This window comes from Pseudoliparis swirei, chromosome 1 (assembly GCF_029220125.1).
Source record: "Pseudoliparis swirei isolate HS2019 ecotype Mariana Trench chromosome 1, NWPU_hadal_v1, whole genome shotgun sequence".
In the NCBI taxonomy this organism is placed as follows: domain Eukaryota; kingdom Metazoa; phylum Chordata; class Actinopteri; order Perciformes; family Liparidae; genus Pseudoliparis; species Pseudoliparis swirei.
The window spans coordinates 4,959,570-4,975,995 of NC_079388.1; the positions used below are offsets into that span (position 1 = coordinate 4,959,570).

Here is a 16,426-nt window from a genome sequence, read left to right on the forward strand (position 1 = left end):
TCAGACCGGCACGTCTCCCCCGATAATCACGCCTCCGGATTAAGAAGCCTCTTTGATCAGATGAGCGATGATCCTCCGCGGCGTTCTCTCTCTCTTCATTTTACATTTCTCTCGTTCCGATGCTCCTCCTTCAGCCCGTTTGGGTTCAGCCACTCGGACCCGGTGCGGGGGGGCGGCTCCAAAAGACCCGCGGGACTCAGAGGGTAATTACCTGCATTAATTAGTTTGGCATTTATAGGCTTCGGGGGGGGGGGGGGGGGGCAGACGGCAACGCAGGCGAGGGCAGGTTACTGCAGAGCGGCAACACACCCCGTCATTTAGAAGATGCAATCATACCCCCCCCTCATGTGTGTGTGTGTGTGATGACGTGCTCAGCCTGGGGCCTTCGGGATGGCGCTCGCTCAAAAAAAACAGAAAAGAAAAAAGGTGCGCTCACGCTGACGGAGCTAGAGAGGTGTGGAAACCCACCGGAGGTCGACTGTTTGTCAGAGGAGGAGGAGGAGATGAGGAGATGAGGAGGTGTGAAGGAGGAGGTGGGTCACGGCCCTCGTGACGGGCGGCGCTGCTGTCGCCGTCTTTTATGAAGACGACCTCGTGTGAAACGCCTCGCTCCGGGTGTGTGTGTGTGTGTGTGTGTGTGTGTGTGTGTGTGTGTGTGTGTGTGTGTGTGTGTGTGTGTGTGTGTGTGTGTGTGTGTGTGTGTGTGTGTGTGTGTGTGTGTGTGTGTGTGTGTGTGTGTGTGTGTGTGTGTGTGTGTGACCTGATGATTTCCTGTCAAACACACACACACACAAAGGACCTGAACTCACACACAGTCAGTCGTGGAGAAATGAACTTCAATGTGGTTGAAAAACGATATTTTCAAATCTTTCGATTCATTTGATCATTTTATTATTTGAAAGCTCCTCTGAAGTGTCACAGCCATGACCTTCGTCCACCAGGACACCGACGTCTTCTTCACACACTCGTTCTTTCCGACCGCGGCCGGTCAGAGGTCCTTCGGCGTGTTGGCGATGCCGCAGGAGTCTCTTTAAAGTCCGTCGGCGGGCTCACAGGGCGTCACACGTGAGAGCACGGAGCAACCAGAGCGATGTGTTGACGCCGAGGTCACGTGACTCCGAGGCAAAGCCGAAAAAGTCCTACGTGCCAAAACCCGAGCCGGCCCGGCAGCTAAAGTAAACACGGCGCTGTGGAGAGAGCCGCGAGGCTCCTCGGGACGCTGCTCTTCAAAGCCGATTCCTCTTCCCTCGCTCGGTGAGCCCGAAGGACTCCTGAGAGCCGATCGGAGGCGCCAAATGTTGAGATGAGCGCCACTCAGAGCCTCGACACGGATCTGCGAGGAAAGGTCAGCGAGGTGTTCGACAGGCGCCTCGCCGCCATCTGCATGTGACCGAGTCCAGACCCCCCCCCCCTCCCCCCCTTTATCAACAGCACACCGGGGACAGCAGCCGGGCTGTAGCGACCTTTTAGGCGAGCGCTCCTCTGTTGTTGTCTTTCTGTCTGTGTGTCCTGACGTGTTGACAGACTTCAAAACACATTTTGATATCCTGCAATCAATGAAAATGTGTCATAATGATGATAAAGTAAAGCGCAGCTCTCAATTCTTGCGTCGCGGAGACCTTTTAATGCACGAAACAGTCGGCACGACCTCCTGAAATGCGTGTCGGAAATGTGCATCCGTGACATTACATGTTTTGGTTTCAGATTTATTGCTCATAAATATAAACGCCCATCAGAAAGAAGGCGGTCCTTTGAAAAACACTTTCCTCCAGCGTCGCGGTCTGCACGTCCACAGTTGATTCTGCCTCCTTTTAATGGCGACCATTTGCTAAAATATTCACAAATATAGGTTTTAAAAGAATATATATATATTTAGAATAAAAAAAATATATATATATTTATATATACATAAATATATATATTTATTTATATATATATATATATAAACATAAATATATATACATTTATTTATTCATATAAATATATATATACAGGACTGTCTCAGAAAATTAGAATATTGTGATAAAGTTCTTTATTTTCTGTAATGCAATTAAAAAAACAAATGTCATGCATTCTGGATTCATTACAAATCAACTGAAATATTGCAAGCCTTTTATTCTTTTAATATTGCTGATTATGGCTTACAGCTTAAGAAAACTCTAAAATCCTATCTCATAAAATTTGAATATTTCCTCAGACCAAGTAAAAAAGATTTATAACAGCAAAACAAAATCAAACATTTGAAAATGTGTTTCCAGGTGTTTCGAGTTAATTAGACGATTCAAGTGATTTGTTTAATACCCTACTAGTATACTTTTTCATGATATTCTAATATTTAGAAATAGGATATTTGAGTTTTCTTAAGCTGTAAGCCATAATCAGCAATATTAAAAGAATAAAAGGCTTGCAATATTTCAGTTGATTTGTAATGAATCCAGAATGCATGACATTTTTGTTTTTTTAATTGCATTACAGAAAATAAAGAACTTTATCACAATATTCTAATTTTCTGAGACAGTCCTGTATACACGTCCAGATGTTTCCCCCCCTGTGTCTTCTGTAAACAGCCTGAAGTGTTTGGCGCCCAGAGGCAGCGGCGCTCTTCATTCCCGCGCCGCTTTATTTCCGCCGTGTGCGTTCCAGCTCTGACCCCGCGGCCCAGTTGGGATGATGTACGCAGGGACAGGAATGCCAACAGCGGACACCTCACATCACCGCGGGCCGGTCCGGACTCATGAGAACCATATGGACTCCGGTTCAGCCAGATGAATGGCATTCCTCTCCATACGAGGCGACGTGCTCTCATTTTCCGTTCCTCTCGCTTTCCACCGCAGTTTTTTTCTTCTTTTCTTATAAATCTCTTTTACAACCCCCCCCCCACCTCTCCATCCCCGCTGCTGCTTCCCCAGGAACATTAATCCCAGTCAAGAGTTGGCCGAGGCTCCGGCTCCCGCTGCTCGCGCTCAGATAAATGTCCGGGAGATATCGTATTTGGATATTAACTCGCGAGTCACGGGTGAATGCCGGGGATTTGAGTCCCGTTACCCCCCCCCCCCCCCTCCCAGAGGACTTGCTCCTCTCTGCCAGGAAAGCCGTGCGTATGGTTCCTATTCTGGAGCCCATTAATGAACCCGGTGTGCCGGTAGTGGTGCAGCAGAGGAGCACTGGGGGCCCCGTGGAGGGACATTCCTAGCATTCCTGTCTGTCTGACGCAGCGTGGAGGTCTGCTTTTAGAAGGGGGGGGGGGGGTATGGAAACACTGGGATTAGGAGGTGTGGAGGCACTGATTAGCACTGACGGGAAAAGAGGAGAGAAATGTGCTCAGAGAACATTCAACGGGGGCAAAGACACGGCAGAGTGTGTGTGTGTTATTTTCCATTCATTTCAGGTTACAGTTATACTGTTCATCAAAAATTAAAATAAACAAACAACAAGAGTTAGTATGAAACAACAACTCATAGTCATAAAAACAAAAAAGCCTCCTCTTCTAACTGAACACAGGACTCTTTACTTAAAAAAACAAAAAACAGTTTTGTTTTATTTGTTAAAAACCAAAAAAACCTGGCCCGAGCGGGCCCGAGCTCCCCGTCTCCATTCAGCAGACCGCTTTCTCTGACCTGACCTCTGCGGGTTTTTTTCCTGGATTTATATTGCCCATTGCCTAGTCCTTGATTAGTGTGTGTGTGTGTGTGTGAATAGTTCGACCCATAAATAAAAAGGCTAAAAGAAAAAAGTTCTAAGCCAATACCATGCCTGCAGCGGAGGCGAAATCTGACCTAGTTCGGAGCACACACACAACAAGTGTGTGGATAGTGTGTGTCTGCAGCCGTCTCCTGAGCCAGGATCCAGGTGCACCAGATACCGGAGCAGTTATGGCCCATAACAATCCTCCACTGGAGGTCTCCTCCTTTTTTATCTACAGGTTTGTGTACAGGACTAACTGCCCTTTGAGGAGAGGATCCCTAAAACCTGTCCTCCACACCCGACACCTCAACCCTCCAGAGAACGGTTAGAAACTACAAATCGGTGCCAAAGGTGAGGCAACAGATAACTAATGATTTAGACCCTCCCCCTGTCGAGAAGCTGCGGTAGCAGCTTTTTCATTCGACAGTCTAGTACAGACTCTCTCTCTCTCCCGCAACACCAGTTCTGTCTGTGACTCTTTAAAAAAAAAAAAAAAAACTATTCCCCATCTGAGGTTGCCTGGTAGCTTTGTGTTTCCGCCCCACCCACTGCTTTCCCAGGAACTGACAGCTCAGCGCACCCCCCCCTTCACCAGGCACGAAAGCCTCCTACACATTAAACCAAAAAGTGACACAAACCTTCACCAAACCAAAGCAGCTAAAGTGAAAGAAAAAAATGATCAACAGTGTGTGTGTGTGTGTGTGTGTGTGTGTGCACCAGAGCTCTTCTCACCATCTCTGTGGAGGAGATGATGTTGACACATCCAGCCCAGGTGTGAACAGAAAGCCACCTGTGTGTGTGTGTGTGTGTGTGTGTGTGTGTGTCTGTCTGCACCTCGGTGTGACATGTTGTCCAGGTGTGTTATCTCCGATGTTGTTCCTCCCTCCCAGACGACCGATGGCGGCCTCGGGGCTCCTAAAAAGAAAGAAAGTATTTAGTTTGTATTCGTGCAGAATTGTGGTTTATTTTATTCCAGTAGACTCTGATGAAGTCGTGTCTGTCGCCACGGTGAGCTCTAGATGTCGGGGTTCTTTATGAAAAAGCCCCCCTTGTGTGTTTCCGCTCGTCACTGGACCCGATGCTGCCGGCTGGAGGACGCTGCGTGAGCTCTGTGATCCAGACTGGGCCTCAGGCGTCGTGTTGGGTTTTAACAGCAGCACTGACCCCCACCCCCCCCCCTCTGTGATTGGACAGGTGGTGACCCCGACTAGAGTGGGACAGTCCTACACCTTCAGCCCCGGCCAGCACAACCAGCAGGACCTCTATGACGTCCCGCCCAGCAGGGCCCAGGGGGTGAGTGGTCCCAGTCTGCCCAGTCTGCCCGGTAACGGCCCCCCCAGTCAGGAGTGGCATTATAGCAGGGATTCATCCTTAACTGTAAACTTTTTAAAAACTAATTCCCTTTGTGTGTCCAGGTCCACAGGTTTACATTAATATCCCTATGTCAATAAAATACTCTTTCTTTTGAGTCGTTTACTCAAAGTTCATTCAGTCCACTGATCAATAAGTTTCCGTATAGAAGTGGGAAACGGTCAGTTGGCTCTGATCCAACCGGCGTTCTGCAAAAATAAATCGTTATTTATTCATAGAGACGATAAATCAAAACGTCAGTCGACACGCGAACCGAGCCGAGCATCCGGCCCTCTGATCTGCAGCGCGTGTTTCCATCCGCCGCTTCCTGTTCGGGGCGCCGACCCCGACGCGACCTCCGAGAGAGACACGGCTTAATGCTGACGATGCGTTATTTCAAGCCTCCATGGAGTAAATGCTGCGCTCCCGTTTCAGGTGTACGACGTTCCTCCCGGCCAGATGTTTCCCGGCGGCAGGAACCAGGGCGTCTACGACGTGCCTCCGCCTCAGATGGACCCCCGGACGCAGGGCGTGTACGACGTCCCCCCCTCCTCTCCAGGGGTGAGTGGACCGGCCCGACGCAGTGCGATTCATCCACGCGGCCGCCGGCTTCTTCTCTTTCATTGTCTGCGATAAACGGAAAATTCGTATTCGGGACGTTCCTGCGGCGGCACCGAGCGACGGCTCCGCCGGCCAGCAGCGGAACCACAGAACCACAGAACCGGTCTGCGAGTGGTTCTGCATCTGAGCTAAAGAAAATAAGACGTCAAGGCCGGATGGCCGCTCTCGTTCCAGAAGCTCTCGGGTTACAGCCGACCTCCGGACCGTTGGAGTCGAACTGGAGCTCCACGCCACGTCTCATCGGCCTCCTCTTCCTCGGCCTCCTCTTCATCGCATTTCATTAGTGTGTCTAAAAAAACTACGAGGAAAAGAGAGAGAGAGAGAGAGAGACACGCACACACACACATACACACAAACATATCCATACACACACATAGACACACACAAACATATACACACACACACATAGACACACACACACACAAACATATACATACACACACATACACACACACACATACACACAAACATAGACACACACACACACACAAACATATACATACACACACATACACAAACATATACACACACACACACACACACATACACACAAACATATACACACACACACATAGACACACACACACACAAACACACCCATGTGTGTTTGTGTGTTTTACGTTATTTAGCCTGGCTCTAAGTGAGTCGTACATTCATCTCTTCTAGAGTTAAAATAGAATCGGTGATGTCATCAGGTGAGGAGGCGGAGAGTAATCTGATTACTCCACCTGGTGACCTGGTGCATCCTGTTCCTGATCAGGAGGATTAATATAAATCCTTGTGAGCTTGATAGAGTTGCTGTCGTCGCCGTGGTAACGTAAACTTCTCCTGTCCCCCCCCCCCCCCCCTGCAGGTGTACTCGGTGCCGCCCTGCAGGACCGGCCCCGCCCTCCAGGAGGGGAACTACGACTTCCCTCAGCCCCTCAAGCACAAGCAGGAGGGCGTCTACGACGTGCCGCCGGCCGCCCTCGCCAAACCCGCCGCCGCCGCCGCCGGCCCCCCGTCGCACTACGACTCCCCCCCGACGGCGGAGCCGCCCGCCCACCACGCCAACGAGGGTGTCTACGACGTGCCTCCGCCCGCCCTCCGCTCGGGGGCGGGGTCACCGAGCGACGTGTACGACGTCCCGCGGGGCGCGCAGCCCGCGCCGCGCCGCGCCGACAGGGACGGCAGCAGAGGCGTCTACGACGTCCCCGCCGCCATCGCTCAGGACTCTCGCGCCGCCGCCGCTCAGGACGTGGCGGACGGCGTGAACCGCCTCTCCTTCTCCAGCACGGGCAGCACGCGCAGCAGCATGTCCACCTCCTCGTCCTCCGCGGGCTCCGCCTCCGAGGGCCGCCTCGCCCTGGACGCGGACGCGGCGACGCAGCGGCTGCGCCGCCTGCAGCACGCCGTGGAGGCGTCGGTCGCCGCCTTGCACGCCACGGTGGCGTCCCCCCACTGGAGGACCGTCCCCTTCATGGAGCGCCACGCCGACGACGTGCGCGCGGCGCTGGACCGGGTCCGCGCCGCCCTCGGGGACTTCGTGGCGTTCGGCCGAGGGGCGGCGGCCAACGCCGCGGCGCTGTCGGACTCCGGCCCGCACGCCAAGCTGCGGCGCCAGCTGGCGCGCCTGGAGGACTCGCAGCTGATCCTCCTGCAGGCGTTCCAGGCGCTGGACGCCGGCGGCTGGGCGGCGAGCGCGGCGGCGTCCGGCGCCAAGCATCACAACAAGAGCGACGAGCTGGACCGCTTCGTCATGGTGACCCGGACGCTGCCCGACGACGCCAAGCAGCTCGCCTCCACGATAGGAGGCGCCGCCGAGCTGCTGTTCCGGCGGACGCACGCCGACGGCTCCTCCTCCGGGGGCGGCGGCACGCCGGAGGAGAGCGGCGGCGGCGTGCGTCCGCTCGGCTCGCCCGAAAACGACAACTACGGCGGGCCGAGCAAGACGCTCCCCGCCGCGCCGGAGAAACAGAACATGAACAACAGCGAGAAGTGTGTGAAGAGCTGGATGGAGGACTACGACTACGTGCACCTGCAGGTACCAGGGGGGCGGGGCCACGGGGGGGGGCTTATGGGCACGGGGGGGCGGGGCCACGGGGGCCACCGATCGTTCTCATCGGGGTTTGAAGTGTCATGTCTCTACTTTATTCTTTATTCTTTATTCTTCATTCTTTATTTCCACTGACTTTAAACTATTGAACAAGTTCAAATCCTGCTGTGCGAGCGCCTCTTCTCACCTCCTCCTCGTGTTCCTCCTCTTCTCGTCTTCCTCCTCTTCTCACCTCCTCATCTTCCTCCTCTTCTCACCTCCTCCTCATCTTCCTCCTCTTCTCACCTCCTCCTCGTCTTCCTCCACAGGGTAAAGAAGACTTTGAGCGTCAGCAGAAGGAGCTGCTGGACAAAGAGAACATCATCAAGCAGAGTCAAGTCCAGCTGGGCCAGGAGCAGGTGAGGCTCTCTCTCTCTCTGTCTCTCTCTCTCTCTCTCAGCCTCTATCTCTCTCTCTCTCTCTCTCTCTCTCAGCCTCTATCTCTCTCTCTCTCTCTCTCTCTCTCTCTCTCTCTCTCAGCCTCTCTCTCTCTCTCTCTCTCTCTCTCTCTCTCTCAGCCTCTCTCTCTCTCTCTCAGCCTCTATCTCTCTCTCTCTCTCTCTCCTCTCCCTCTCTCTTTCTCTCGCCCCTCAGACTCTAAGGCCTCTCTCTCCCTCCCTCTCTCTCTCTCTCTCTCTCTCTCTTGTCCCTCAGACTCTAATGACTCTCTCTCCCTCTCTCTCTCTCTCTCTCTCTCTTGTCCCTCAGACTCTAAGGACTCTCTCTCCCTCTCTCTCTCTCTCTCTCTCGCCCCTCAGACTCTAAGGACTCTCTCTCCCTCCCTCTCTCTCTCTCTCTCTCTTGTCCATCAGACCCTAAGGACTCTCTCTCCTGCCTCTCTCTCTCGCCTCAGACTCTAAGGACTCTCTCCTCCCTCTCTCTCTCTCTCTCTGTCTTGTCCTCAGACTCTAAGGACTCTCTCCTCTCTCTCTCTTGTCCTCAGACTCTAAGGACTCTCTCTCCCTCCCTCTCTCTCTCTCTCTTGTCCATCAGACCCTAAGGACTCTCTCTCCCTCCCTCTCTCTCTCTCTCTCTTGTCCCTCAGACTCTAAGGACTCTCTCTCCCTCTCTCTCCCTCTCTCTTTCTCTCGCCCCTCAGACTCTAAGGACTCTCTCTCTCCTTCTCTCTCTCTCTCTTGTCCCTCAGACTCTAAGGACTCTCTCTCTCTCTTGTCCCTCAGACTCTAAGGACTCTCTCTCCCTCCCTCTCTCTCTCTCTCTTGTCCCTCAGACTCTAAGGACTCTCTCTCTCTCTCTCTCTTGTCCCTCAGACTCTAAGGACTCTCTCTCTCTCTCTCTCTCTCGTCCCTCAGACTCTAAGGACTCTCTCTCCCTGCCTCTCACTCCCTCTCTCGCCCCTCAGACTCTAAGGCCTCTCTCTCTCTCCCTCTCTCTCTCTCTCTCTCTCTCTTGTCCCTCAGACTCTAAGGACTCTCTCTCTCTCTCTCTCTCTCTCTCTCTCTTGTCCCTCAGACTCTAAGGACTCTCTCTCCCTCCCTCTCTCTCTCTCTCTCTCTCTCTCTCTTGTCCCTCAGACTCTAAGGACTCTCTCTCCCTCCCTCTCTCTCTCTCTCTCTTGTCCCTCAGACTCTAATGACTCTCTCCCTCCCTCTCTCTCTCTCTCTCTCTCTCTTGTCCCTCAGACTCTAAGGACTCTCTCTCCCTCCCTCTCTCTCTCTCTCTCTCTTGTCCCTCAGACTCTAAGGACTCTCTCTCCCTCTCTCTCTCTCCCTCTCTCGCCCCTCAGACTCTAAGGCCTCTCTCTCTCTCCCCTCAGCTCAACCAGTTCAAGCAGCTGGAGCAGGAGGTGATCCGGCCGGTGGAGAACGACGTGACCCAGTGGATCTCTCACCAGCGCGGCGGCTCGGCGGGCTCCGCCGCCCCGCCCCCCCCCTCCTCCGGCCGCGTGTGCGCCCGCGACCGCCAGCTGCTGGGCTTCTACTCGGAGCAGTGCGGCCAGCACTTCTCCACGCTGCTCGGCGCCGTGGACGCCTTCTTCGGCTGCGTGGGCGCCGGGCAGCCGCCGCGCATCTTCGTGGCGCACGGCAAGTTCGTCATCCTCAGCGCCCACAAGCTGGTGTTCATCGGGGACACGCTGTCCCGCCAGGCCTCGGCGCCCGAGGTGGCCAACCGCGTGATGAACTCCAGCAACGTGCTGTGCGACCTGCTGAAGACGGTGGTGGCCGCCACCAAGACCGCCGCCCTCAACTACCCCAACACGGCCGCCGTCCAGGAGATGGTGGACCGGGTCACCGAGCTGTCGCACCACGCGCAGCACTTCAAAGAGCAGCTGCTGCTGCTCGCCACCCTGTGACTCCGCCCCTGAGTCTAGCACAAATATATATTTACACTTTATATATATATCGCTCATCTGTACGTCGTGGATGTTGTAAATAGTTTCCGTTCTGTAAATATATGCTCTATTTTTGTGTAGATTGTTTTATATCCCGGTGTGAACGTGTGTGTGTCGGTGTGTCGGTGTGTGTGTCGGTGTGTGTGTCGGTGTGTGTCGTGTTCTCATTCGACTTTTCTTCTTCACAACATTCCTGTCGCGTGTCACGAAGCACCTTATGAGACGTGTTCATCTCCTTTGCTCCCCCCGGTGGTGTCTGACTGCGACTGCAACTCTCCTTGTAAATCACATTAATGTCGATGTACAGTGTGTTTGTGTGCGTGAGTGTGTGTGTGTGTGTGTGTGTGTGTGGAGCTCTTCTACAGAGTAAAGGATTGTTCTTAACTACGTGACTGCGTCCTTTACTTTTTCTGAGAGATTTGTTGTAGCTGAGAGAGGAATATATATATATATATATATCTTTATTTATATATATTTTTATATATATTTTTATATATACAGATATTTATATATATATATTGTTAGACATATATATTTATATATTTTTTTATATATATATGTATTTAGATATATATATATTATATATATATATTATTTATACATATATTTGTGTATATTCCTAGTATATATGTAGATATATTCACAGGAAGTGTGTATAGTTAAATAAATAAAAGGGTCTCGGATGTGAGGAAACATCTGAAGGCCTTTTAACTAAATTATAAAAATTTTGGAATGAGAATTCAAAATGAAATTAGAAATAATCTAAAACAAATGCTGATAATTGCAAAACCTTTAATGTTCCTTCACACACATGTGTTCGTGTCAGGGTAAACGCGTGAGATCACCGTCGAGGAAAATATGAGACACTGAAATAAAAGAATAATAATACTCCGGGGAAACAAATCACACAAGAAGTTTAACATTTGAGAATAAAAGACAAAAACAAAGAAACTGGAGGGCTGGAGAGGAGGAGCTTCACGTCTCCTGTGACCTTCAGAGGATTCACTGAAATAAAATAAAATACAAATAAAACCTCGAGTAAAAACAAAGAGCGACCCACTCTGTGGACAGACCGCTGGACAGAGTCTCCTCTGGAGGACGGACTCTATACTTATAGAACATGATGAGTCATCAACCCGGCAGAGGAACGGGGAATAAGATTTATTTAAACCGCTTTGAACGTCTTGACTCACAAACATCTCACCTGCACTCGTGCAGCTCGTCTTCATCAGTACCTCGTCTTCATCAGTATCTCGTCTTCATCAGTACCTCGTCTTCATCAGTATCTCGTCTTCATCAGTATCCCGTCTTCATCAGTACCTCGTCTTCATCAGTACCCCGTCTTCATCAGTATCCCGTCTTCATCAGTACCTCATCTTCATCAGTACCCCGTCTTCATCAGTATCCTGTCTTCATCAGTACCTTGTCTTCATCAGTATCCCATCTTCATCAGTACCTCGTCTTCATCAGGACCTCGTCTTCATCAGTACCTCGTCTTCATCAGTATCTCATATTCATCAGTATCTCGTCTTCATCAGTATCTCGTCTTCATCAGTATCCCGTCTTCATCAGTACCTCGTCTTCATCAGTACCCCGTCTTCATCAGTACCTTGTCTTCATCAGTATCCCGTCTTCATCAGTACCTCGTCTTCATCAGGACCTCGTCTTCATCAGTACCTCGTCTTCATCAGTATCTCATATTCATCAGTATCTCGTCTTCATCAGTATCTCGTCTTCATCAGTATCCCGTCTTCATCAGTATCTCGTCTTCATCAGTATCCCGTCTTCATCAGTACCCCGTCTTTATCAGTACCTCGTCTTCATCAGTACCCGTCTTCATCAGTATCTCGTCTTCATCAGTATCCCGTCTTCATCAGTACCTTGTCTTCATCAGTATCCCATCTTCATCAGTACCTCGTCTTCATCAGGACCTCGTCTTCATCAGTATCTCATCTTCATCAGTATCTCGTCTTCATCAGTACCTCGTCTTCATCAGTATCTCGTCTTCATCAGTATCCCGTCTTCATCAGTACCTCGTCTTCATCAGTACCTCGTCTTCATCAGTATCTCGTCTTCATCAGTACCTCGTCTTCATCAGTGCCTCGTGGCGTCGTCCTCGACCCTGACGGCTCCGCAGGTTGTTTTTTTGAAGATGGATGGAGAGAAAAGAACAAAAGATTTACAAACTCACATGTGGACCGGAGTCCATCCATCAAGAAGCTGGGATTGTTATGTGTGTGTGTGTGTGTGTGTGTGTGTGTGTGTGTGTGTGTGTGTATGTGTGTGTGTGTGTGTGTGTACGTGTATGTGTGTGTATGTATGTGTGTGTATGTGTGTGGTGTGTGTGTGTGAATGTGTTTCTATGTATGTGTGTATGTGTGTATATGTGTGTATGTGTGTGTATGTGGGTATGTGTGTATGTGTGTGGTGTGTGTGTGTGTGAATGTGTTTATATGTATGTGTGTATGTGTGTGTATGTTTGTATGTATGTGTATGTGTGTATGTGGATGTGTTGATGTGTATGTATGTGTGTGTGTATGTGTGTATGTATGTATGTGTGTATGTATGTGTGTGTGTATGTGTGTATGTATGTGTGTGTGTGGATGTGTGTATGTGTGTGTCCAAAATCAAGTGTGTACTTTCACAGGTGTGAGTCCCTCCACCGTGGAGCTCCTCCTCCTCTCGTCAGGATCCAGAGAGGAAAGAATCTCTCGATTGGACGATGATGTTTATTAAACCGTGTATGTTACACACACACAAACACACACACACACACACACACACACACACACTAGCTGACGAAGATCACACGTTATGGTTGAAAGACAAAACAAAAACAATGAAATAGTAACCGAGCAACAGAACCGAGACGCTCGTGTGACCACGAGGTTTAAAGTTGAGTGATTGCAAAACGCTTTTCTCGTCTTCGTCGTCTCGGGTGTTGATCTCCTCTTCTTCAGCTCGGGGATCGTTCGGTGTGACACCGGCAGAGTAACGAGCTCCGGCCGTGAGAAGAGGCCTTCGCGGTCGGCCTCTCGTCCACAGCGGCTGCACACAAACACTTCCCCCTCTTTCTTTATCACTCCGTCGTCTCCGTGGAGAAGAGGAGGCCGTAAAGATGGAGTGATTGCGTGAAGAAGAGGCGTCCGCGGCGAGACTTCAGCTCCCAGTCACCAAATCATCTCCACAGGTGTGGAACAGGTGTTACACACACATGTTACACACGTGTAACACAGGTGTAACACACACGTTCCACAGGTGTAACACACGTGTAACACGTGTTCAACAGGTGTAACACACACGTGTAACACAGATGTAACACACACGTCTAACACAGATGTAACACACACGTGTAACACACACATGTTTCACACGTGTAACACACACATGTCCCACACGTGTAACACAGGTGTGGAACAGGTGTTACACACACATGTTACACAGGTGTAACACACGTGTAATAACATGTTCCACACGTGTAATACACACATGTTCCACAGGTGTAACACACACATGTTCCACAGGTGTAACACAGGTGTAACAAACACGTGTAACACAGGTGTAACCCACGTGTTCAACGGGTATAACACACACATGTTCCACAGGTGTAACAAACACGTGTACCACAAGTGTAACACAGGTGTAACACACGTGTAATACACACATGTTCCAAAGGTGTAACGCATGTTCCACAGGTGTAACACACGTGTAACACAGGTGTTCCACAGGTGTAACACAGGTGTAACACGCACATGTAACACAGGTGTAACATGCACGTGTAACACAGGTGGAACACACACGTGTTCAACAGGTGTAACACACACATGTAACACACACATGTTTCATACGTGTAACACACACATGTTCCACACGTAACACAGGTGTGGAACAGGTGTTACACAAACATGTTACACAGGTGTTACACACACATGTTACACAGGTGTAACACAGGTGTAACACGTGTAATAACATGGTCCACACGTGTAATACACACATGTTCCACAGGTGTAACACACGTGTCATAACATGGTCCACACGTGTAATACACACATGTTCCACAGGTGTAACACACGTGTCATAACATGTTCCACACGTGTAATACACACATGTTCCACAGGTGTAACACACACATGTTCCACAGGTGTAACACATGTGTTCCACAGGTGTAACGCACACGTGTAACACACACATGTTCCACACGTGTTCCACAGGTGTGGAACAGGTGTTACACATACATGTTCCACAGGTGTAACACAGGTGTTCCACACGTGTAACACACCGATGTGTTGCTATATTTTACCAAGTGTTTCATATCCTTCTCAATGTATAACAGTCCCCACTTCAGCCAGTGTATTATTAATATTGTTTTGTTTTTCCCTTATAGGAAAGCAGCCTGGATTCTGACCGCACAGATCCACCTGAACACCTGAACTCCTCTGGTCTTGGTGGTGACCCACATGTTCCACCTCTGAGCAGAACTGACAGCATACATTTGTAAGTTTGCATGATTTTAAAAAACATCCTCGTCTCGAGAAAACCAATTCTGGTAATTTTCTATTTATTTTCTCAAATGTTATATGTGGGTACAAACCAACAATTTACTGATCTACCAACAAGTCTTGTGAATGCATCCACAATGATAGAACTCTGTTTACTATTCAATACATATTGAGATTTGTTTACAAAGAAAAAGTGAAAAGATAATCAGCCAAATGATTCAGTGGAGGTAAACCATGTCGCTGTTGACACAACACTGACAGTGCAGGTATAACCTGACCCTGACCCTGGATGGTGGGTTCATTGACTCAAGTTTTAAGGGGATCTCAATGACAATGTAAGATGTTTATGCCTGTTTACTTTTCTTGAATGTAATTTAACTATAATCATCTTGTATATTTAAATTTCAGCTGACGAAATAATATCTGGACTCCATTAGCCAGCTGTCAGATGGAGGCAAAGTGAGGCGTGTTAGCTGTTCGGGATGAGTGTTTTAGATGAATACAAAGGATGTTTTGAATAAAAGCTGTGATGCAATATGACTTTAATTTGTCTCTCTTTTGTACAGTAGGTCTAAGTGTTTTCCCAGCAGCTGATTTTTGAAGACATCATTGTATAAAGGGTGATAGTTTGCCCGAAGGGAGATAGCGTCTTTAATTTTGAACCAATAACACTGTTCAGGTAAAACACCAAGTCCTGTTTATTTAAAAGGCCATGTAAATTATCCATCATTTATCAACTATTTAATTGTATGTTGTTTACGCAGTTATTTATATTTTAAAATTAGATATGGTTCGTAAAAATAAAAAAAAAATGTAATCTGTCAGTCTGGATTTTTAGATTCAGTGTTAATCTAATCTCATAATAGGGTCTCAATCAACATAAATAGATTGAATAATTGTAATTCAATTCAGTTTATTTGTATAGCCCATTTTCACCAATTACAAATTTGTCTTTACAACCTGTAGATATAGACATCCCAGTCCCAGAACTCACATCATAATGAACTGTAGAGTGCCAAACCGTGGTGTTAAGTGTATGCCAATATACATAACCTGAATTTGGTCTACCTGGGGACCAGTCCCCATGGTGAGAGAAAATTCAGGTTTTATATTTTTGAGAGTGTTTGAGGTTTAAAGTCATTTCATTGTGAACAAAAAAATATCATGATTTTAGCAATTAAAACTGTCTCTAGATCCTTCAGAAAGGGTGGATCCTACCGGGCTGCTTCTAGTCAGGCGTCCCCACGGGGTAATAAAAACGGGTATGTGTGTGTGGATGTGTTGGTGTGTGTGTGTGTGTGTGTGTATGTCTGTGTGTGTGTGGGTGTGTGTGTGTGTGTGGATGTGTGTGTTTGAGTGTTTGTGTGTGTGTGTGTGTGTGTGTGTGTGTATGTGTGGATGGATATATGTATATATTAGGGCTGGGCACGTTAACGCGTTAATCTTGCGTTAACGCATCAATTAATTAACGCCGATAATTATTTTATCGCGCGTTAATGCAGGTTTTATTATTTATTTTATAATTGTAAAAGTTTGTTGCTCACAGGCTTTTATTTTGTAAAAGTCTGCTACTGATTGCTGCGGAACCAGAAAAGAAAGTCATTCGCGGTTTCACAAACATGGAGAGGAGTACGGAGATTTTAAATGGCCAATTTCAATTTAAAGTTCTTAAAGACGGCGGAGTCGACAGAAACAAAGTCATATGTAAGCACTGCCAAGATGAATCGTCTTATCACCGGAGTACTTCCAGTCTTAAATATCATTTAAATGCTAAACACACCGTTGATGCCAGCAAATCATACAACCAAACACACAGTGGAGCGAGGCTTCGGCAGACGACGCTGC

The 16,426-nt window shown here is 48.9% G+C and overlaps 1 protein-coding gene across 1 annotated transcript in view; it reads left to right on the top strand.

The window, feature by feature from the left end:
* The window catches only part of nedd9 (neural precursor cell expressed, developmentally down-regulated 9), a 32,447-nt gene extending 21,976 nt beyond the window's left edge, over positions 1-10,471 (top strand). The window contains exons 3-7 of the mRNA XM_056414409.1: positions 4,879-4,977; positions 5,470-5,595; positions 6,509-7,678; positions 7,999-8,088; positions 9,507-10,471. Of these exons, the coding sequence (XP_056270384.1) occupies positions 4,879-4,977; positions 5,470-5,595; positions 6,509-7,678; positions 7,999-8,088; positions 9,507-10,043 (2,022 nt within the window). The 3' untranslated portion in view covers positions 10,044-10,471. The remainder of the gene's footprint in view (positions 1-4,878; positions 4,978-5,469; positions 5,596-6,508; positions 7,679-7,998; positions 8,089-9,506) is intronic.
* The last annotated feature ends 5,955 nt before the right edge of the window (positions 10,472-16,426 follow it).